This window comes from Pecten maximus, chromosome 6 (genome assembly GCF_902652985.1).
Source record: "Pecten maximus chromosome 6, xPecMax1.1, whole genome shotgun sequence".
NCBI lineage: Eukaryota > Metazoa > Mollusca > Bivalvia > Pectinida > Pectinidae > Pecten > Pecten maximus.
The window spans coordinates 47061985-47088069 of NC_047020.1; the positions used below are offsets into that span (position 1 = coordinate 47061985).

General features: G+C 39.9%; 1 protein-coding gene across 1 annotated transcript; it reads left to right on the forward strand.

Annotated features, from left to right (window-relative positions):
- The first annotated feature begins 32 nt into the window (after positions 1 to 32).
- Positions 33 to 23653, forward strand: LOC117330225 (COMM domain-containing protein 5-like). Its single transcript, XM_033888447.1, has 7 exons — positions 33 to 395; positions 9083 to 9243; positions 10001 to 10029; positions 10301 to 10351; positions 15445 to 15540; positions 21868 to 21895; positions 22215 to 23653. The coding sequence occupies exons 1-7, from the start codon at positions 248 to 250 to the stop codon at positions 22314 to 22316; spliced, it is 615 nt and encodes a 204-aa protein (XP_033744338.1). The 5' UTR covers positions 33 to 247; the 3' UTR covers positions 22317 to 23653.
- Positions 23654 to 26085: the final 2432 nt, after the last annotated feature.

Consider the following 26085-nt stretch of genomic DNA (forward strand, 5'->3'; position numbering starts at 1 on the left):
TTTAATAATCTCGCACAGATTTCCGGGTAAACTTTGAACTCGAAATATCACTTCCGTATTTTGGGGGAGGCACATGATATTAGGCCTAAATGCCAATCTAACGTTTGTTTTCCATTTCATGAAGATATGTGCAGGATTACATGACAAGAATAATGACACTCTGTATGGAATTCACATAACTATATTTAGTTGCTTGATGGATAAAGTTAAGTGGAAATAATTTAAATATATTCTGAGCTGTGCAGTGATGTCTATTATTCAAGTGAAGGGAAGCGGGGGCAGTGTGGCAGCCGACAGATCCCCATTTTATGGCGGCAGGGTGCCCCCTGAGATCAAGGCCATCAGCAAACCTATGGCTAAGATTGATAAACAAACTTTCAGAAAATTGTTACAAAGTAAGTTGTATGTGACATGTGTAATTTTTTTTATTATACAATGAAAATGCTACTTCATTATTAGCTCACCTGGTCCGAAGGACCAAGGTGAGCTTAAGTTATGCCATACCGTAGTGGCTGTCGTCCGTCCGTCAACAATATTGACTTCTTCTTCATAACTACTGGTCAGAATTTGACCACATTTGGTCAGAAGCATCCCTATGAAGTTGGGACTCAAAATTGTAAACGACTTCTTCTCTGAAACTTAGCAATGGATATTGCTCATATTTGCCTGGTAGCATCACTATTAGGTGGGGATTCAAAATTGTACAAATGATGGGGCTGGCCCCCCAGGGGCCTGAGGGGCGGGGCCAAATGTGGTCAATTGGGCTATATTGATATAAACGACTTTTTCTCTAAAACTAAGCAATGGATATTGCTCATATTTGCCTGGTAGCATCACTATTAGGTGGGGATTCAAAATTGTACAAATGATGGGGCTGACCTCAAGGGGCCTGAGGGGCGGGGCCAAATGTGGTCAATTGGGCCAATTGATATAAACGACTTTCTCTGAAACCGAGCAATGGTTATAATACTTATTGCTCATATTTGCCTGGCAGCATCACTATTGGGTGGGGATTCAAAATTGTACAAATGATGGGGCTGACCTCTCCAGGGGCCTGAGGGGCTGGGCCAAATGTGGTCAATTGGGCTATATTGATATTAACAACTTCTTCTCTGAATCCGAGCAATGGATATTGCTCCTATTTGCCTGCTAGCATCACTATGGGGTGGGTATTCAAAATTGTACAAATGGTGAGGCTGACCCCACGGGGGCCTGAGGGGTGGGGCCAAGAGGGGTCAATTTGACTAAATTGATATGAACAACTTCTTCTCTGAAACCAAGCAATAGATATTGCTCATATTTAACTGTGAGCATCCCTTTGGGGTCAGGATTCAAAATTGTACAAATAGTGGGGCCGACCTCCCTTGGGGCTGAGAGGCAGGGCCAAAAGGGGCCATTTTGGCAGAATTGATATAAACAACTTTTTCTCTGAAACTAACCAATGGATAACTCTAACATTTGACTGGTAGCATTCCCTTAGGTTAAGGATTCAAAATTGAACAAATGACAGGGCCAACCCCCAGGGGGCTGAGGGGTGGGGACAAAAGGGGTCAATTTGGTTAAATTGATATAAACAACTTCTTCTCTGAAACAAAGCAATGGATATCACTCACATTTGTATGATGGTCATGGGGTGGGAATTCAAAATTGTACAAATTCTAGGGTTGACCCCACCAGGGGGCTGAGGGGTGGGGCCAAAAGGGGTCAATTTGGCTAAATTGATATGAACAAATTCTTCTCTGAAACAGCTCATATTTGACTGGTAGCATCCTTTTGGGTAAGGATTCAAAAGTTTTAAATCCAGGTGAGCGATACAGGCCCTCTGGGCCTCTTGTTCTGCCCATCACTAATTTGTGACCGTGTTGGCCCATGTAGAAAATTACATAAAAATTGTACATATGTAGCAGGCCGGGTTTTAATTGTAAATACTGAACATAGTTGTATGGTTGCCTTCTAGCTTCGGGCTAGGGGGAATTTCCCATTAGCTCAGTCGGTAGAGCGGCGAACCAGTAAGCCGAGGGTCGCGGGTTCGATCCCGGCTGGCTGCACACTACTACTCCTTGAACTTTTGCACATATATGTATATTTACCTTTGAGTTTTGACATGTCTTCGGGGTCGAAGACTTTAAAAGGGAGGGAAGAGTGTAGCAGAACTGCACCATGTTGATCATCAGCGACCAGGTAGCTCAATTGGTAGAGCATATCCAGCTAGTGTTCAGAGGTCCTGTGTTCGAACCTCAGTCTGGCTGTGCATTCTTCCACTTTTACTTCACTTGGCTATCATTGAAATAGGTGCATATCTAAAAGTTTCTTTGTGTTTTTTAGGTCGCCTGAGACCTTTTAGGATTGCATTTTGTCCAATGGATAAAGCTCTATAAAGTTTGTTCAAATGGATGACCTTGACCTTCTTTCAAGGTCATAGGGGTCAAATAGGCTAAAATCTTAACAACTTCTTCTCAATAACCAAGAGGCCCAGGGACTGGATGACCTGACTTCTTCAAGTCATAGGGGTCAATAGGCTTAAAATCTTAACAACTCTTCTCAATAACAAAGTGAGGGCCCAGGACTTGATATTATGAAGTGTAGCATGCTGGGTATGTCACATTTCATTTATGATGATGTGATCCTGTACCAGTGAATGTAACATTCATTAGATGAGATTCATGTACCAGCTAATGTCACATTTCATTATGATGAGATTCCTGTACCAGTAATGTCACATTTCATTATGATGAGATTCCTGTACCAGTAATGTCACATTTCATTATGATGAGGTTCCTGTACCAGTAATGTCACATTTCATTATGATGAGGTTCCTGTACCAGTAATGTCACATTTCATTATGATGAGCTTGAAGTTCCTGTACCAGTAATGTCACATTTCATTATGATGATGTTCCTGTACCAGTAATGTCACATTTCATTATGATGAGATTCCTGTACCAGTAATGTCACATTTCATTATAATGAGATTCCTGTACCAGTAATGTCACATTTCATTATGAGATTCCTGTACCAGTAATGTCACATTTCATTATGATGAGATTCCTGTTCCAGTAATGTCACATTTCATTATGATGAGGTTCCTGTACCAGTAATGTCACATTTCATTATGATGAGATTCCTGTACCAGTAATGTCACATTTCATTATGATGAGCTCGAGGTTCCTGTACCAGTAATGTCACATTTTATTATGATGAGATTCCTGTACCAGTAATGTCACATTTTATTATGATGAGATTCCTGTACCAGTAATGTCACATTTTATTATGATGAGATTCCTGTACCAGTAATGTCACATTTCATTATGATGAGCTCGAGGTTCCTGTACCAGTAATGTCACATTTTATTATGATGAGATTCCTGTACCAGTAATGTCACATTTCATTATGATGAGATTCCTGTACCAGTAATGTCACATTTCATTATGATGAGATTCCTGTACCAGTAATGTCACATTTCATTATGATGAGGTTCCTGTACCAGTAATGTCACATTTCATTATGATGAGGTTCCCGTACCAGTAATGTCACATTTCATTATGATGAGATTCCTGTACCAGTAATGTCTCATTTCATTATGATGAGATTCCTGTACCAGTAATGTCACATTTCATTATGATGAGGTTCCTGTACCAGTAATGTCATATTTCATTATGATGAGCTCGAGGTTCCTGTACCAGTAATGTCACATTTCATTATGATGAGATTCCTGTACCAGTAATGTCACATTTCATTATGATGAGATTCCTGTACCAGTAATGTCACATTTCATTATGATGAGATTCCTGTACCAGTAATGTCACATTTCATTATGATGAGGTTCCTGTACCAGTTATGTCACATTTCATTATGAGATTCCTGTACCAGTAATGTCACATTTCATTATGATGTCAGGTTCCTGTACCAGTAATGTCATATTTCATTATGATGAGCTCGAGGTTCCTGTACCAGTAATGTCACATTTCATTATGATGAGATTCCTGTACCAGTAATGTCACATTTCATTATGATGAGATTCCTGTACCAGTAATGTCACATTTCATTATGATGAGATTCCTGTACCAGTAATGTCACATTTCATTATGATGAGGTTCCTGTACCAGTTATGTCACATTTCATTATGATGAGATTCCTGTACCAGTAATGTCACATTTCATTATGATGTCAGGTTCCTGTACCAGTAATGTCACATTTCATTATGATGAGGTTCCTGTACCAGTAATGTCACATTTCATTATGATGAGCTCGAGGTTCCTGTACCAGTAATTTCACATTTCATTATGATGAGATTCCTGTACCAGTAATGTCACATTTCATTATGATGAGCTCGAGGTTCCTGTACCAGTAATGTCACATTTCATTATGATGAGGTTCCTGTACCAGTAATGTCACATTTCATTATGATGAGCTCGAGGTTCCTGTATCAGTAATGTCACATTTCATTATGATGAGATTCCTGTACCAGTAATGTCACATTTCATTATGATGAGATTCCTGTACCAGTAATGTCACATTTCATTATGATGAGCTCGAGGTTCCTGTACCAGTAATGTCACATTTCATTATGATGAGATTCCTGTACCAGTAATGTCACATTTCATTATGATGAGATTCCTGTACCAGTAATGTCACATTTCATTATGATGAGGTTCCTGTTCCAGTGTGATGTCACATTTCATTATGATGAGATTCCTGTACCAGTAATGTCACATTTCATTATGATGTCAGGTTCCTGTACCAGTAATGTCACATTTCATTATGATGAGGTTCCTGTACCAGTAATGTCACATTACATTATGATGAGCTCGAGGTTCCTGTACCAGTAATGTCACATTTCATTATGATGAGATTCCTGTACCAGTAATGTCACATTTCATTATGATGAGCTCGAGGTTCCTGTACCAGTAATGTCACATTTCATTATGATGAGGTTCCTGTACCAGTAATGTCACATTTCATTATGATGAGGTTCCTGTACCAGTAATGTCACATTTCATTATGATGAGATTCCTGTACCAGTAATGTCACATTTCATTATGATGAGATTCCTGTACCAGTAATGTCACATTTCATTATGATGAGGTTCCTGTACCAGTAATGTCACATTTCATTATGATGAGATTCCTGTACCAGTAATGTCACATTTCATTATGATGAGATTCCTGTACCAGTAATGTCACATTTCATTATGATGAGGTTCCTGTACCAGTAATGTCACATTTCATTATGATGAGATTCCTGTACCAGTAATGTCACATTTCATTATGAGATTCCTGTACCAGTAATGTCACATTTCATTATGATGAGGTTCCTGTACCAGTAATGTCACATTTACATTATGATGAGCTCGAGGTTCCTGTACCAGTAATGTCACATTTCATTATGATGAGATTCCTGTACCAGTAATGTCACATTTCATTATGATGAGCTCGAGGTTCCTGTACCAGTAATGTCACATTTCATTATGATGAGGTTCCTGTACCAGTAATGTCACATTTCATTATGATGAGATTCCTGTACCAGTAATGTCACATTTCATTATGATGAGATTCCTGTACCAGTAATGTCACATTTCATTCTGATGAGATTCCTGTACCAGTAATGTCACATTTGATTATGATGAGGTTCCTGTACCAGTAATGTCACATTTCATTATGATGAGATTCCTGTACCAGTAATGTCACATTTCATTATGATGAGATTCCTGTACCAGTAATGTCACATTTCATTATGATGAGGTTCCTGTACCAGTAATGTCACATTTCATTATGATGAGATTCCTGTACCAGTAATGTCACATTTCATTATGATGAGATTCCTGTACCAGTAATGTCACATTTCATTATGATGAGGTTCCTGTACCAGTAATGTCACATTTCATTATGATGAGATTCCTGTACCAGTAATGTCACATTTCATTATGATGAGATTCCTGTACCAGTAATGTCACATTTCATTATGATGAGATTCCTGTACCAGTAATGTCACATTTCATTATGATGAGGTTCCTGTACCAGTAATGTCATATTTCATTATGATGAGCTCGAGATTCCTGTACCAGTAATGTCACATTTCATTATGATGAGATTCCTGTACCAGTAATGTCACATTTCATTATGATGAGATTCCTGTACCAGTAATGTCACATTTCATTATGATGAGGTTCCTGTACCAGTTATGTCACATTTCATTATGAGATTCCTGTACCAGTAATGTCACATTTCATTATGATGTCAGGTTCCTGTACCAGTAATGTCACATTTCATTATGATGAGGTTCCTGTACCAGTAATGTCACATTTCATTATGATGAGCTCGAGGTTCCTGTACCAGTAATGTCACATTTCATTATGATGAGATTCCTGTACCAGTAATGTCACATTTCATTATGATGAGCTCGAGGTTCCTGTACCAGTAATGTCACATTTCATTATGATGAGGTTCCTGTACCAGTAATGTCACATTTCATTATGATGAGATTCCTGTACCAGTAATGTCACATTTCATTATGATGAGATTCCTGTACCAGTAATGTCACATTTCATTATGATGAGATTCCTGTACCAGTAATGTCACATTTCATTATGATGAGGTTCCTGTACCAGTAATGTCACATTTCATTATGATGAGGTTCCTGTACCAGTAATGTCACATTTCATTATGATGAAATTCCTGTACCAGTAATGTCACATTTCATTATGATGATGTTCCTGTACCAGTAATGTCACATTTCATTATGATGAGATTCCTGTACCAGTAATGTCACATTTCATTATAATGAGATTCCTGTACCAGTAATGTCACATTTCATTATGAGATTCCTGTACCAGTAATGTCACATTTCATTATGATGAGATTCCTGTTCCAGTAATGTCACATTTCATTATGATGAGGTTCCTGTACCAGTAATGTCACATTTCATTATGATGAGATTCCTGTACCAGTAATGTCACATTTCATTATGATGAGGTTCCTGTACCAGTAATGTCACATTTCATTATGATGAGATTCCTGTACCAGTAATGTCACATTTCATTATGATGAGGTTCCTGTACCAGTAATGTCACATTTCATTATGATGAGGTTCCTGTACCAGTAATGTCACATTTCATTATGATGAGATTCCTGTACCAGTAATGTCACATTTCATTATGATGAGATTCCTGTACCAGTAATGTCACATTTCATTATGATGAGATTCCTGTACCAGTAATGTCACATTTCATTATGATGAGATTCCTGTACCAGTAATGTCACATTTCATTATGATGAGCTAGGTTCCTGTACCAGTAATGTCACATTTCATTATGATGAGATTCCTGTACCAGTAATGTCACATTTCATTATGATGAGATTCCTGTACCAGTAATGTCACATTTCATTATGATGAGATTCCTGTACCAGTAATGTCACATTTCATTATGATGAGGTTCCTGTACCAGTAATGTCACATTTCATTATGATGAGGTTCCCTGTACCAGTAATGTCACATTTCATTATGATGAGATTCCTGTACCAGTAATGTCACATTTCATTATGATGAGATTCCTGTACCAGTAATGTCACATTTCATTATGATGAGGTTCCTGTACCAGTAATGTCACATTTCATTATGATGAGCTCGAGGTTCCTGTACCAGTAATGTCACATTTCATTATGATGAGATTCCTGTACCAGTAATGTCACATTTCATTATGATGAGATTCCTGTACCAGTAATGTCACATTTCATTATGATGAGATTCCTGTACCAGTAATGTCACATTTCATTATGATGAGGTTCCTGTACCAGTAATGTCACATTTCATTATGAGATTCCTGTACCAGTAATGTCACATTTCATTATGATGAGGTTCCTGTACCAGTAATGTCACATTTCATTATGATGAGATTCCTGTACCAGTAATGTCACATTTCATTATGATGAGATTTCTGTACCAGTAATGTCACATTTCATTCTGATGAGATTCCTGTACCAGTAATGTCACATTTCATTATGATGAGATTCCTGTACCAGTAATGTGACATTTCATTATGATGAGATTCCTGTACCAGTAATGTCACATTTCATTATGATGAAATTCCTGTACCAGTAATGTCACATTTCATTATGATGATGTTCCTGTACCAGTAATGTCACATTTCATTATGATGAGATTCCTGTACCAGTAATGTCACATTTCATTATGAGATTCCTGTACCAGTAATGTCACATTTCATTATGAGATTCCTGTACCAGTAATGTCACATTTCATTATGAGATTCCTGTACCAGTAATGTCACATTTCATTATGATGAGATCTAGATTCCTGTACCAGTAATGTCACATTTCATTATGATGAGATCTAGATTCCTGTACCAGTAATGTCACATTTCATTATGAGATTCCTGTACCAGTAATGTCACATTTCATTATGATGAGGTTCCTGTACCAGTAATGTCACATTTCATTATGATGAGATTCCTGTACCAGTAATGTCACATTTCATTATGATGAGATTCCTGTACCAGTAATGTCACATTTCATTATGATGAGATTCCTGTACCAGTAATGTCACATTTCATTATGATGAGATTCCTGTACCAGTAATGTCACATTTCATTCTGATGAGATTCCTGTACCAGTAATGTCACATTTCATTATGATGAGATTCCTGTACCAGTAATGTCACATTTCATTATGATGAGATTCCTGTACCAGTAATGTCACATTTCATTATGATGAGATTCCTGTACCAGTAATGTCACATTTCATTATGATGAGCTCGAGGTTCCTGTACCAGTAATGTCACATTTCATTATGATGAGATCTAGATTCCTGTGCCAGTAATGTCACATTTCATTATGATGAGATTCCTGTACCAGTAATGTCACATTTCATTATGATGAGGTTCCTGTACCAGTAATGTCACATTTCATTATGAGATTCCTGTACCAGTAATGTCACATTTTATTATGAGATTCCTGTACCAGTAATGTCACATTTCATTATTTATCCCTAATTTAGGAAACACTTTTAGCTGTGTTAATGTTTTCTGTACCTGTTATTTTTGCTGTCATTTGTGATGTTTTTTTTTTGCAGTGATTGTTTCCTCCATGGAAGGAAAACGAATTGATAGCTGTTTGCTGAAGGAATTAGAACATGACATTTTCAGTGAGGAAGTCTTGAGTATCGTTTACACTGGTTTGTACTCCCTACTGAGACGGGCTATAAGACTACCACTAACTTCATTGAAACCAGAGGTAAAGTTCCTTGGGTGATGTATATATTATATTCAGATGTATATTAAAGCTTGTGATCAATATAGAATGTTTTATGTGGTAGACATTGTATTTTTGACTGCTGTACGACTGTTAAATAGTAACAACAAGTCTGTATATCGTTCTGTCCTACAAAGTTCTCCTCACTGTCTATAAATAGTAACAACAAGTCTATATCGTCCTGTCCTACAAAGTTCTCCTCACTGTCTATAAATAGTAACAACAAGTCTATATCGTCCTGTCCTACAAAGTTCTCCTCACTGTCTTTAAATAGTAACAACAAGTCATTATATCGTCCTGTCCTACAAAGTTCACCTCACTGTCTTTAAATAGTAACAACAAGTCAGTATATCGTCCTGTCCTACAAAGTTCACCTCACTGTCTTTAAATAGTAACAAGTCTGTATATCGTCCTGTCCTACAAAGTTCACCACAGTGTCTATAAATAGTAACAACAAGTCTATATTGTCCTGTCCTACAAAGTTCACCTCACTGTCTTTAAATAGTAACAACAAGTCTATATCGTCCTGTCCTACAAAGTTCTCCTCACTGTCTATAAATAGTAACAACAAATCTGACAATGTTCTGTAGTACACGTCACTCAGTATTCAGTTGGTGTGATATTGATGTCAGTATAGTAACGTAGAAATGCTGTCTCATTAATCAGAGATATAGAGATTTCCAAACACTCTATATCCATTATTTTCAAATTAATTCACAAAGTTGTTAAAATTTTACAGATGTTCAAGGAGGATATCAAAGAATTAAAGTGAGTATTGTTTTATTTTCATGGTGTCATAACATGTAATATGGTGTAAATTTTGTTTGTGCCAAATCAGTTTTGCATCTTTGAACCATATATATATACATTGTATATATAAAACTTTGTCAGTTCTTGACACAGGGTCACCAAACTTTACACGTCCCAATATCTTGATCATGGACGGTTTGTGTATTAAAACAGTAATTGATGATCTGATATGAATATTTTCTAAGTCACCAATCTATTTCACTGTCTAAATATTTTGTTCTCATTTCAGCATTCCTGAAGAGTTTCATAGTGATCTTGCAAGTGTTATATTTGGTTCGAGGTGAGTCATCTATTAGTTTAGATGTGTACTATCTGAGATGAGTCATCTATTAGTTTAGATGTGTACTATCTGAGATGAGTCATCTATTAGTTTAGATGTGTACTATCTGAGATGAGTCATCTATTAGTTTAGATGTGTACTATCTGAGGTGAGTCATCTATTAGTTTAGATGTGTACTATCTGAGGTGAGTCATCTATTAGTTTAGATGTGTACTATCTGAGGTGAGTCATCTACAAGTTTAGATGTGTACTATCTAAGATGAGTCATCTACAAGTTAAGGTCTGTACTATCTGAGGTGAGTCATTTACAAATTTAGATGTATGCTATCTGAGGTGAGTCATTAACAAGTTAAGATGTGTACTATCTGAGGTGAGTCATTTACAAGTTTAGATGTGTACTATCTGAGATGAGTCATCTACAAGTTTAGATGTATGCTAACTGAGGTGAGTCATTTCTAAGTTTAGATGTGTACTATCTGAGGTGAGTCATTTACAAGTTTAGATGTGTACTATCTGAGGTGAGTCATTTACAAGTTTAGATGTATGCTATCTGAGGTGAGTCATCTACAAGTTTAGATGTATGCTAACTGAGGTGAGTCATCTACAAGTTTAGATGTGTACTATCTGAGGTGAGTCATCTACAAGTTTAGATGTGTGCTATCTGAGATGAGTCATCTACAAGTTTACATGTGTACTATCTGAGATGAATCATTTACAAGTTTAGATGTGTACTATCTGAGGTGAGTCATCTACAAGTTTAGGTCTGTACTATCTGAGATGAGTCATCTACAAGTTTACATGTGTACTATCTGAGATGAATCATTTACAAGTTTAGATGTATGCTATCTGAGGTGAGTCATTAACAAGTTAAGATGTGTACTATCTGAGGTGAGTCATCTACAAGTTTAGATGTGTACTATCTGAGGTGAGTCATCTACAAGTTTAGATGTGTGCTATCTGAGATGAGTCATCTACAAGTTTACATGTGTACTATCTGAGATGAATCATTTACAAGTTTAGATGTGTACTATCTGAGGTGAGTCATCTACAAGTTTAGGTCTGTACTATCTGAGATGAGTCATCTACAAGTTTAGATGTGTACTATCTGAGATGAGTCATTTACAAGTTTAGATGTATGCTATCTGAGGTGAGTCATCTACAAGTTTACATGTGTACTATCTGAGATGAATCATTTACAAGTTTAGATGTGTACTATCTGAGGTGAGTCATCTACAAGTTTAGGTCTGTACTATCTGAGATGAGTCATCTACAAGTTTAGATGTATACTATCTGAGATGAGTCATTTACAAGTTTAGATGTGTACTATCTGAGGTGAGTCATCTACAAGTTTAGGTCTGTACTATCTGAGATGAGTCATCTACAAGTTTAGATGTATGCTAACTGAGGTGAGTCATCTACAAGTTTAGATGTATACTATCTGAGATGAGTCATCTGCAAGTTTAGGTCTGTACTATCGAAGTTGAGTCATTTACAAGTTTTGATGTATGCTAACTGAGGAGTCATTTACAAGTTTAGATGTGTACTATCTAAGATGAGTCATCTAAAAGTTTAGGTCTGTACTATCTGAGGTGAGTCATTTACAAATTTAGATGTATGCTATCTGAGGTGAGTCATTAACAAGTTAAGATGTGTACTATCTGAGGTGAGTCATTTACAAGTTTAGGTGTATGCTAACTGAGGTGAGTCATCTACAAGTTTACATGTGTACTATCTGAGATGAGTCATTTACAAGTTTAGATGTGTACTATCTGAGGTGAGTCATCTACAAGTTTAGGTCTGTACTATCTGAGATGAGTCATCTACAAGTTTAGATGTGTACTATCTGAGATGAGTCATTTACAAGTTTAGATGTGTACTATCTGAGATGAGTCATCTACAAGTTTAGATGTATGCTAACTGAGGTGAGTCATTTCTAAGTTTAGATGTGTACTATCTGAGGTGAGTCATCTACAAGTTTACATGTGTACTATCTGAGGTGAGTCATCTACAAGTTTAGGTCTGTACTATCTGAGATGAGTCATCTACAAGTTTAGATGTGTACTATCTGAGATGAGTCATTTACAAGTTTAGATGTGTACTATCTGAGATGGGTCATCTGCAAGTTTAGATGTGTACTATCTGAGGTGAGTCATCTACAAGTTTAGATGTGTACTATCTGAGATGAGTCATTTACAAGTTTAGATGTATACTATCTGAGATGAGTCATCTTCAAGTTTAGGTCTGTACTATCGAAGTTGAGTCATTTACAAGTTTTGATGTATGCTAACTGAGGAGTCATTTACAAGTTTAGATGTGTACTATCTAAGATGAGTCATCTAAAAGTTTAAGTCTGTACTATCTGAGGTGAGTCATTTACAAATTTAGATGTATGCTATCTGAGGTGAGTCATTAACAAGTTAAGATGTGTACTATCTGAGGTGAGTCATTTACAAGTTTAGATGTATGCTAACTGAGGTGAGTCATCTACAAGTTTACATGTGTACTATCTGAGATGAGTCATTTACAAGTTTAGATGTGTACTATCTGAGGTGAGTCATCTACAAGTTTAGGTCTGTACTATCTGAGATGAGTCATCTACAAGTTTAGATGTGTACTATCTGAGATGAGTCATTTACAAGTTTAGATGTGTACTATCTGAGATGGGTCATCTGCAAGTTTAGATGTGTACTATCTGAGGTGAGTCATCTACAAGTTTAGATGTGTACTATCTGAGATGAGTCATTTACAAGTTTAGATGTGTACTATCTGAGATGAGTCATTTACAAGTTAAGATGTGTACTATCTGAGATGAGTCATTTACAAGTTTAGATGTGTACTATCTGAGGTGAGTCATCTACAAGTTTAGGTCTGTACTATCTGAGATGAGTCATCTACAAGTTTAGATGTGTACTATCTGAGATGAGTCATTTACAAGTTTAGATGTGTACTATCTGAGGTGAGTCATCTACAAGTTTAGGTCTGTACTATCTGAGATGAGTCATCTACAAGTTTAGATGTATGCTAACTGAGGTGAGTCATCTACAAGTTTAGATGTGTACTATCTGAGATGAGTCATCTACAAGTTTAGATGTATGCTAACTGAGGTGAGTCATCTACAAGTTTAGATGTGTGCTATCTGAGATGAGTCATCTACAAGTTTAGATGTGTACTATCTGAGATGAGTCATCTACAAGTTTAGATGTGTACTATCTGAGGTGAGTCATCTACAAGTTTAGATGTATACTATCTGAGATGAGTCATCTACAAGTTTAGATGTGTACTATCTGAGGTGAGTCATTTACAAGTTTAGGTGTGTACTATCTGAGGTGAATCATTTCTAAGTTTAGATGTGTACTATCTGAGGTGAGTCATCTACAAGTTTAGATGTGTACTATCTGAGATGAGTCATCTACAAGTTTAGATGTGTACTATCTGAGATGAGTCATCTACAAGTTTAGATGTGTACTATCTGAGGTGAGTCATCTATTAGTTTAGATGTGTACTATCTGAGCTGGGTCATTTACAAGTTTAGATGTGTACTATCTGAGATGAGTCATCTACAAGTTTAGGTCTGTACTATCTGAGATGAGTCATTTACAAGTTTAGGTGTGTACTATCTGAGGTGAGTCATTTCTAAGTTTAGATGTGTACTATCTGAGGTGAGTCATCTACAAGTTTAGATGTGTACTATCTGAGATGAGTCATCTACAAGTTTAGATGTGTACTATCTGAGATGAGTCATCTACAAGTTTAGATGTGTACTATCTGAGATGAGTCATCTACAAGTTTAGATGTGTACTATCTGAGGTGAGTCATTTACAAGTTTAGGTCTGTACTATCTGAGATGAGTCATCTACAAGTTTAGATGTATGCTAACTGAGGTGAGTCATCTACAAGTTTAGATGTGTACTATCTGAGATGAGTCATCTACAAGTTTAGATGTGTACTATCTGAGATGAGTCATCTACAAGTTTAGATGTGTACTATCTGAGGTGAGTCATCTATTAGTTTAGATGTGTACTATCTGAGATGAGTCATCTACAAGTTTAGATGTGTACTATCTGAGGTGAGTCATCTACAAGTTTAGGTCTGTTCTATCTGAGGTGAGTCATCTACAAGTTTAGGTGTTATTCGAGTCATGTTAATTAAAGTGAATAATTAAGAGTCCTTTCTAATGGGTATAAATTGATTTTGTGGATCAGAAGTAAGTCATCTACTTTACCGCATGATTCCTTTGTTTGATTAGATTAAGTATTTGACTTTCACCCCAAACAATGCACGAGCACCAAAATACTAACCTGTTTGGAGCACATGCTCTGGTTAGTATTTGGTTAATAACCTCCGCTCGTGTGTGACAATCAGGTAACGTACCCTCCTGAACTCGTCGGGTATTGTCCCTGAAATAGTGGATTGCCCGAGGAGTTCCGGATGGTAACGTTCATACCGAAATGAAATCCATCACGATAAAAAAAAGAAAATAACAGTAAAATGCTGGAGTAATAATTTTTAGTTAGTCATACATTGTAAATAAATCGTTACGTCAATCATATCCATTTTTGCATATTGCTTTTTAAAAAATGCATGAATGCGTATCATTATTTATATTTTATTATTTAAATTTCATTATGTGTTATGATTTGGGGCTCGGTATTCACAACGAGCACAAGCCCAGGTTAGTATAGCGATGCATACCGCCACTGGGGTCGATATCAATTACGTTCAGTAATCTTGAAGCCATTCATGATCATGGTATCCTCAAAGCTGACTCAATTTTTCCTGATTGGATAATTAAATATTATCATTGTGTTCCAAGGGGGCCACAGATCAATGCTCTGATTGGATAATTAAATATTATCATTGTGTTCCAAGGGGGCTACAGATCAATGCTCTGATTGGATAATTAAATATTATCATTGTGTTCCAAGGGGGCTACAGATCAATGCTCTTGATTGGATAATAAAATATTATCATTGTGTTCCAAAGGGGCCACAGATCAATACTCTGATTGGATAATTAAATATTATCATTGTGTTCCAAGGGGTCACAGATCAATGCTCTGATTGGATAATTAAATATTATCATTGTGTTCCAAGGGGGCCACAGATTAATGCATACTGCCTAGAGAATCAACCTCGACTACAGAGATTAGACTGTCTCAAGTGGAGAGTGGACGTAGCTATATCCACAAGGTAGGTACATACAACAATTAGGGCCAGGACGATACACCAGTGCAACAATATAATAATCTCCTCAGTATAATCTTCACCCCACACAACATCCTCCCAGTACCACACATACATACACACCCTCCTCTCAGTACCACACATAAACACACACCATCCTCCCAGTACCACACATACATACACCATCCTCCCAGTACCACACATACACACACCATCCTCTCAGTACCGCACATACACACACACCATCCTCCGAGTACCACATATACACACACCATCCTCCCAGTACCACATACACACACACCATCCTCCGAGTACCACATATACACACCCTCCTCTCAGTACCACATAGACACACCATCCTCCCAGTACCACACATACATACACACCCTCCTCTTAGTACCACACATAAACACACACCATCCTCCCAGTACCACATACACACACCATCCTCCCAGTACCACACATACACACACCATCCTCTCAGTACCACATACACACACCATCCTCCCAGTACCACATACACACACCATCCTCCCAGTACCACATACATACACACCATCCTCCCAGTACCGCACATACACACACCATCCTCCCAGTACCACATACACACACCATCCTCCCAGTACCACACACACACACACACCATCCTCCCAGTACCACATACACACACACCATCCTCCCAGTACCGCACATACACACACCATCCTCCCAGTACCACATACACACACCATCCTCCCAGTACCACATACACACACCATCCTCCCAGTACCACATACACACACCATCCTCCCAGTACCACACATACACACACCATCCTCCCAGTACCACACATACACACACCATCCTCCCAGTACCACACATACCCCCACCAAAAACCCTCCTCCCAGTAAAATACAAAACCCCTCCTCCCGTCCCCCATAAACACAAACCCTTTCCCCCAGTACCAACACACAAAAAAACCATCCCCCAGTAAAAAAATACACAAACCCCATCCTTTTCCCTTTCCCCAAAAACAAAAACCATCTTCCCGGAAAAAAAATACAAACACCTCCTCCAGTCCCCCAAAAAAAACCCCCATCCCCCAGTACCACAACCCCCACCCCCATCCTCCCTACCAACCCCAAAAACAAAACCCACCATTTCCCCCCAGGACCAAAAAACACCCCACACCATCCTCCAAATACCACAAATAAAACACACCCCCATCCCCCCCGTACCCCCACACACAACCATCCTCCCAAATAACACAATACACACACCATTCTCAGTAACCCCCATACCAAAACCCACCTAAAATACCAAAAACAACACAAACCATCCTTAGTACCAATACACACACCCTCCTCCCAAATCCCCAAAAAACCACACACACCATCCTCCCAGTACCACACATACACACACCATCCTCCCAGTACCACACATACACACACCATCCTCCCAGTACCACACATACACACACCATCCTCCCAGTACCACACATACACACACCATCCTCCCAGTACCACACATACACACACCATCCTCCCAGTACCACACATACACACACCATCCTCCCAGTACCACACATACACACACCATCCTCCCAGTACCACACATACACACACCATCCTCCCAGTACCACACATACACACACCATCCTCCCAGTACCACACATACACACACACCATCCTCCCAGTACCACACATACACACACCATCCTCCCAGTACCACATACACACACCATCCTCCCAGTACCACACATACACACACCATCCTCCCAGTACCACATACACACACCATCCTCCCAGTACCACATACACACACCATCCTCCCAGTACCACATACACACACCATCCTCCCAGTACCACACATACACACACCATCCTCCCAGTACCACACATACACACACCATCCTCCCAGTACCACACATACACACACCATCCTCCCAGTACCACACATACACACACCATCCTCCCAGTACCACACATACACACACCATCCTCCCAGTACCACACATACACACCACCATCCTCCCAGTACCACACATACACACACCATCCTCCCAGTACCACACACACACACCATCCTCCCAGTACACACATACACACACCATCCTCCCAGTACCACATACACACACACCATCCTCCCAGTACCACACATACACACACCATCCTCCCAGTACCACATACACACACACCATCCTCCCAGTACCACATACACACACCATCCTCCCAGTACCACATACACACACCATCCTCCCAGTACCACACATACACACACCATCCTCCCAGTACCACACATACACACACCATCCTCCCAGTACACACATACACACACCATCCTCCCAGTACCACACATACACCACACCTTCCCCTCAGTAACCCCATACAAACCCCCAAACCTCCCAGTACCACACATTTTTCACACCATCCTCCAGTACCACCCTACAAACCCATCCCCCCAAATACCCCAAAATTCACACAAATCCCCTTTAGTACCACATACCAACAACCCCCCCCCCAAATACCCAAAACATACACACAATCCCCCAGTACCACAACACACACCATCCTCCCGTTTCCACAAATATACCAAAATCCCCCCAGTAACCCCAAAATTCAACCCCAACCCTCCTCCCAAATACCAAAATACACACAAATTTCCGTAAAATACAAACACCAAACCTCCCAGTACCCCCACATACAACACCATCCCCCCCGTTTCCAAAATACAAACAAACCCTCCCCCCAAATTTCCCCCATAAAACCACCCCCCATCTCCAGGAAAAACATACACCCCCCACCATCCTCCCCGTAAACCCCACATACACACACCATTTTCCCAAATTTCCCCACATACCCACCCATCCTTCCCAGTACCACACTACACACACACCATCCTCCCAGTACACACTACACACACCATCCTGCCAGTACCACACATACACACACCATCCTCCCCAGTACCACACATTACACAACCATCCTCCCAGTACCACAATTACACACACACCATCCTCCCAGTTACCACACATACACACACCATCCCTCCCAGTACCCACCATACACACACCATCCTCCCAGGTACCACATACACACACAATCCTCTCCAGTACCCACATACACACACCATCCTCCCCAGTACCACACATACACACACCATCCTCCCAGTACCACCTACACATCACCCCATCCTCCCAGTACCCACATACACACCCCATCCTCCCAGTACAAACATACACACACCATCCTCCAGTACCACACATACACACACCATCCTCCAAGTACCACATAAACACACACCATCCTCCCAGTACCACACATACACACACCATCCTCCCAGTACCGCACACACACACCATCCTCCCAGTACCACACATACACACACCCATCCTCCCAGTACCACACATACACACACCATCCTCCCAGTACCACACATACACACACACCATCCTCCCAGTACCACACATACACACACCATCCTCCCAAGTACCCACATACACACACCATCCTCCCAGTACCACACATACACACACCCATCCTCCCAGTACCACACATACACACCACCATCCTCTCCAGTACCACATACACACACCATCCTCCCAGTACCACATACACACACCATCCTCCCAGTACCACATACACACACCATCCTCCCAGTACCACACATACACACACCATCCTCCCAGTACCACACACACACACCATCCTCCCAGTACCACACATACACACACCATCCTCCCAGTACCACATACACACACCATCCTCCCAGTACCACACATACACACACCATCCTCCCAGTACCACACATACACACACCATCCTCCCAGTACCACACATACACACACCATCCTCCCAAGCTACCACATACACCACACACCATCCTCCCAGTACCACACACCCACCCACACCATCCTCCCCGTACACAACATACACCACACCATCTCCCAGTACCCACATACACACACCATCCTCCCAGTACCACACATACACACACCATCCTCCCAGTACCACACATACACACACCATCCTCCCAGTACCACACATACACACACCATCCTCCCAGTACCACACATACACACACCATCCTCCAGTACCCACATACACACACCATCCTCCCAGTACACACATACACACACACCATCCTCCCAGTACCACACATACACACACACCATCCTCCCAGTACCACACATACACACACACCATCCTCCCAGTAACACACATCCACACACCATCCTCTCCAGTACCCCACACATACACACACACACACCATCCTCCCAGTACCACACATACCACCCACCCAATCCTCCCAGTTACCACATACACACACCATCCTCCCAGTACCACACATACATACACACCTCCTCCCAGTACCACACATACACACACACATCCTCCCAGTACCACACATACACACACCATCCTCCCAGTACACACATACACACACCATCCTCCCAGTACCACACATACACACACACCATCCTCCCAGTACCACATACACACACCATCCTCCCAGTACCACATACACACACCATCCTCCAAGTACCACACATACACACACCATCCTCCCAGTACCACCCATACACACACCATCCTCCAGTACCACACATACACACACCATCCTCCCATACCACCCAATACACACACCATCCTCCCAGTACCAACACATACACAACACCATCCTCCCAGTACCACCATACACACACCATCCTCCCAGTACCACAATACACACCAATCCACCCATGTACCACACATACCACACACCATCCTCCCAGAATACCACACATACACACACCATCCTCCAGTACCACACATACACACCCCATCCTCCCAGTACACACATATACACACACCATCCTCCCAGTACCACACAATACACACACCATCCTCCCAGTACCACACATACACACACCATCCTCCCAGTACCACACATACACACCCATCCTCCCAGTACCACACATACACACACCATCCTCCCAGTACACACATACACACACCATCCTCCCAGTACCACACATACACACACCATCCTCCCAGTACCACACATACACACACCATCCTCCCAGTACCACACATACACACACCATCCTCCCAGTACCACACATACACACACACCATCCTCCCAGTACCACATACACACACCATCCTCCCAGTACCACATACACACACCATCCTCCCAGTACCACACATACACACACCATCCTCCCAGTACCACACATACACACACCATCCTCCCAGTACCACACATACATACACACCATCCTCCCAGTACCACAACATACCCACACCATCCTCCAGTACCACATACACCACACCATCCTCCCCGTACCACACATACACACACCATCCTCCCAGTACCACACATACACACACCATCCTCCCAGTACCACACATACACACACCATCCTCCCAGTACCACATACACACACCATCCTCCCAGTACCACACATACACACACCATCCTCCCAGTACCACACATACACACACACCATCCTCCCAGTACCACACATACACACACCATCCTCCCAGTACCACACATACACACCATCCTCCCAGTACCACACATACACACACCATCCTCCCAGTACCACACATACACACACCATCCTCCCAGTACCACATACACACACCATCCTCCCAGTACCACACATACACACACCATCCTCCCAGTACCACACATACACACACCATCCTCCCAGTACCACATACACACACCATCCTCCCAGTACCACACATACACACACCATCCTCCCAGTACCACACATACACACACCATCCTCCCAGTACCACACATACACACACCATCCTCCCAGTACCACACATACACACACCATCCTCCCAGTACCACATACACACACCATCCTCCCAGTACCACACATACACACACCATCCTCCCAGTACCACACATACACACACCATCCTCCCAGTACCACACATACACACACACCATCCTCCCAGTACCACATACACACACCATCCTCCCAGTACCACACATACACACACCATCCTCCCTAGTACCACACATACACACACCATCCTCCCAGTACCACACATACACACACCATCCTCCCAGTACCACACTATACACACACCATCCTCCCAGTACCACACATACACACACCATCGTAAACCACCATCCCCACCCCCTTGTAAAAAAAAACAAATCCCCCGTCCAACACCGGGAAAAAACAACCCCCCTTTCCCCTGTCAGCACCCGGGAAAACCCCCCTTTAACCCCATCCTCCGCCCCAAAATTGTTAAAAACCCCCAATGACCCCTTTCAACTTGGACAAAAATAATGATTTTTGAAAAAACTTTTGTATTCTAAAATAAGAAAAAACCCCCTTAACACCAGGAATTTTGTGGAAAAAAAACCATTTTTTGTTTGGGAAATGCCTTAAAAATAACTTCTGATTAACCGGGGTTCTCCATTTTTTTTAAAAAGGTTTTTTTTTTTAAATAGGAAAATTTTTAGGAAAAAACCAACTTAATTTGGCTCATTTTTGGAAAAAAAAATTTTTGGCCAAATTCCTTTTAATGTTGTGTATATGTTATATGTCTGTCTTGTGTATATGTTATATGTCTGTCTTGTGTATATGTTATATGTCTGTCTTGTGTATATGTTTTATTCGTCACTGATAAACATGTATGAGCATTGTTAGGGCTGTTAGCCTAATAATGTATTGTACTTTCTTTTTCTAGGTTCCTGTTGCCAAATTTCATGAACTACGATACAGTGTTGCTTTTGTTCTGAAAGAAATGGAAGACTTAGAAAAACGAAGTATTCTAAAAATAAAAGACTAAAGGTTCTGAATATTTACATGGACAATGCAGTTATGATGTTTTAATATGTGCTACCAATATGTGAAACTTCCCATGGTATCCTGGGATCTAGGAATGGATCATAAGTGTTAATATGTGAATTGGTGTGACAGTTTGATCATTAAAGATTTTCCACTATCTGGTAACATAACTGGTCAGTGTTAATTTTACAGAGGAACATTTATGTATGATGTCTCCTGACTAGTACATGTAGGTATAAAGTATCAGGATTTCATTGGGATCTTATGCCTTGGTGCAGCTTCCATCGTCCTGCTTTTATCATCCAGCGTCCAACAATTTAACACTACTTGTCATGAACCACTGAGCAGATTTAAACCAAATTTAGTGTGGAGCATCCTTGGGCGAAGAAGAGCCAGTTTTTATTTGTTACAAACCTTTTTCTGTATGCTTTAAAGAAATTGGTCCATATTTAGTCTGAAGTATCCATGAAAGAAGTTGGTCCATATTAAGTCTGAAGTATCCATGAAAGAAGTTGGTCCATATTAAGTCTGAAGTATCCATGTGTAAAGGGGAACACACTTGAATATAAGTTGGCTCTGGGCCTGTAGAGACCAGATATATATTATTACTTTGAAATCCCTCTTCTTTTGAAGAAACAAAAGGATTTAGTCAACATTGGGTCTCAAGTCTCCTTTGGTGAAGGAGAACCAATATTGTATAAATGATGAACTTTGCCCACTACGGGCCTGAGGAGCTCAACAGGGGAAAAGTTTACCAGATTGGTTAACATCCTTCTTCGGCTGTATGAATGAAAAGATTTGGTCCATGTCTGGTCTGAAGCATCCTTGGGTGAATGGGAACCAATTTTGTATGAATTAAGGGCTTGGCTTCCTAGGAACCTGGGGGATGGGGCAAAACAGGGAAAATATAGACCAGATTGGTTAAAATTCTTCTTTATTAATGACAGGATTTGGTCCATTTTGGTCTGAATCATCCTAATGAGTGAAGGGGAACTGATTTTGTATAAACCAGGTCTAGCCCCCTAGGGGCCTGAAGGTTCAGGCCCTATAGTGGAAATATAGCAATTACTTAAACATCTTTCTTCTGTAGAAATGAAAAGGATCCATATTTTGTCCTTTAGTGAAGAAGAAAATGTGAGCTTGGCTCCCTCTGGTCCGAAGGGCGAGGTCAAATACAGGATATAAAGCCAATTCTTCAGAATTCTTCTGTAGAAATGTAGAGTGTTTTACCTTATTTACTGCCATATCCAGTTGAGTAATACAGGCCCTCTGGGTTTCTTGTTAGAAATGACATCAATTCACTTATGTTGTTTTTTGAAAATAAAATCTCCATTCTGATATGGTGTTAACCAACAGAAATTTTTCTTTGTTTAATCAAGGAATGAAAACCATCAAATCTGAGGTTTTTTAGTCCACCATCTTAAAACTTTTCAACACGCCCTATATTCATGGTCCATCCGTCCATCAGAATTATTGCTATTGCTATTACTTGGGACATACTGGGAGGATTTTCTCAAACTTAGTCCCAAGTTGTGCACATTTGATTATAATTATTTTTTTCTTTGTTTTCATGGTAAATATTCAAATGTGATTGGTCGAAAAATTCTTTTCATTCTTCTATGAAAGAAATTCCGAGAATGGCGCGAAAAATGTAACGTCACAATACGACAATTGGCGTTGCGTATTGATTTGAGAAAAAGAATCCCGTTTAAAACCAGTAAAATTGTACATAAAACATGACTTCTTCTCCAAAACCCCTAAACCAAATTCTATGAAATTTGGCAGGAAGCTTCTATGGCTAAAGGTCAACCAAAATTGTAAATTATATGGTCCCCACCCCCCAGGGGCCTGAGGGGAGGGGCCAAAAACGGTCAAATTGACTAAAACTTCAAAAATCTTCTTCTCTACTCTCAGATATGGTGGAATTAAACACTCTTCATAGATGGAAGGGTCTTAAGGTGCTTTACCAAAATTGTAAATTTCATGACCCAGGGGTCTCACGTTTGCCCCTGGGGAGGGGGTAAGCTTTACTATAGTTTATAGAGGGAAATCACATTTTTGACTTTAATTTATTTTATTTCTATTGGAATTCATTCTAATTTTGTAAACATTGTCAGCATGGGATGACAGTTTGATGGCATGCACATGTTGGCCCTGACTGACCCCAGGGGCTGATGGGCGGGGACAAAAAGTGTCAAATTGACTGAAATTTCAAAAATCTTCTTCTAAAGACCCAAATAAAGTAGAATCAAATACTCTTCATAGATGGAAGTGTCTCATGGTGCTTTACTAAATTTATGAATTTCATGACCCTGAGGTCACAAGTTTGCCCCTGGGGAGGGGGTAAATTTTACTATAGTTTATATAGGGAAATCACATTTTTGACTGATTTGTTTGATTTCTATTGGAATTCATTCTGAATTGGTTAACATTATCAGCATGGGATGAAAGTTTGATAATATGCATATGTTGGCCCTGACTGACCCCTAGGGGCTGAAAGGGGGGGTGGGGGAAGGGTCAATTAGATAAACTGAAATATTTCAAATCTCAGGTGACCGTTAAGGCCCATGGGCCTCTTGTTTAGTTTCATAGGGGTATGAAACAAATTTTGTTTGCAAACTTCTGTAAGAATCCGCTACGCAGATTCATACAATTTGCAAACAAAATTTGTTTCATACCCCGATGAAACTAAAAAAAAAAGACATCAATGCTTAATTAAGTCTGATCCAGACAACTGAATGCTCCATTGAATGCTCCAACATGACAGAATTTTAGGATAATTAGATGAAATATGACAGAGAAATGGCACTTTGAAAAAAAAAGGTTTTCTCACCAAAACTAAAAGATCATCTAAAAGTACACTTAAAATGTTTCAGTTTTATCTACAATGAAAATAGCATTGGTATTTGGCAAATCGATATCCTGTATGGTTGTCTACCAAATTGCATTGCTTTTCATTGACTTTGACCTTCATTTGAGGTCACAGGCGTCAAATGATCAAAAAATAAAAGGATTTAAAATTCTGTCGGAGCTGGTATATTGTCCGTTCGTTCTATTCCTTGAACACTTAGTGTATCCTATAGTTCATTGTCTAACTCAGGAACAGATTATCAGTCATGGTCCTAATACGAGGTCAAAAACAATTGCTAAAAGTGCATTTTTTCATTGCATATAAAAGGGTATCATTCACTGAGATTGAAAGTGCAAGTTTTAGTATTGTGCAATAAAAAATGGTGCAAAAATTGCAATGTTCATTTTCCTGCCAAAATTCAAAATTCTCGAAAAGGGCACTTAACTTTTAAGTCATCTGATCAAAAGGGTCAGGATCACCCCTCATAATTACAAGACATGGCGGCTTGTGCAAATTATCCAAATCCAAGATAAGCAGCTGTCAGCCATTATGTTTTGTAATCGGTCCTAAAATAAAGTATGCACAACTAGAGACCAGGGGAACTTATATATATAATTTGAGAAAGATATCTACAGTTCATTCTGAAAATGTTGTAAATAACCTTCAATTGTCAAAATTAAAGATGGCCGCCTTTCTGAAAAGTTGTTTTCTTATCTTTCCCGAAATGAAATATGAATAACTATGGATCACGGGAAACCTACGGATGAAATTTCAGAAAGATTCTTCCAGTGATTTCTGAGAAATAGCAATAAAATCTTCAAATGTCAAAATCCAAGATAGCCGTCTGTCAAACATGGTGTTTTAGTTTTTGGTGCCGAAATAAAATTCCAAATAGAACAAACAAATTAAATATTCAGAT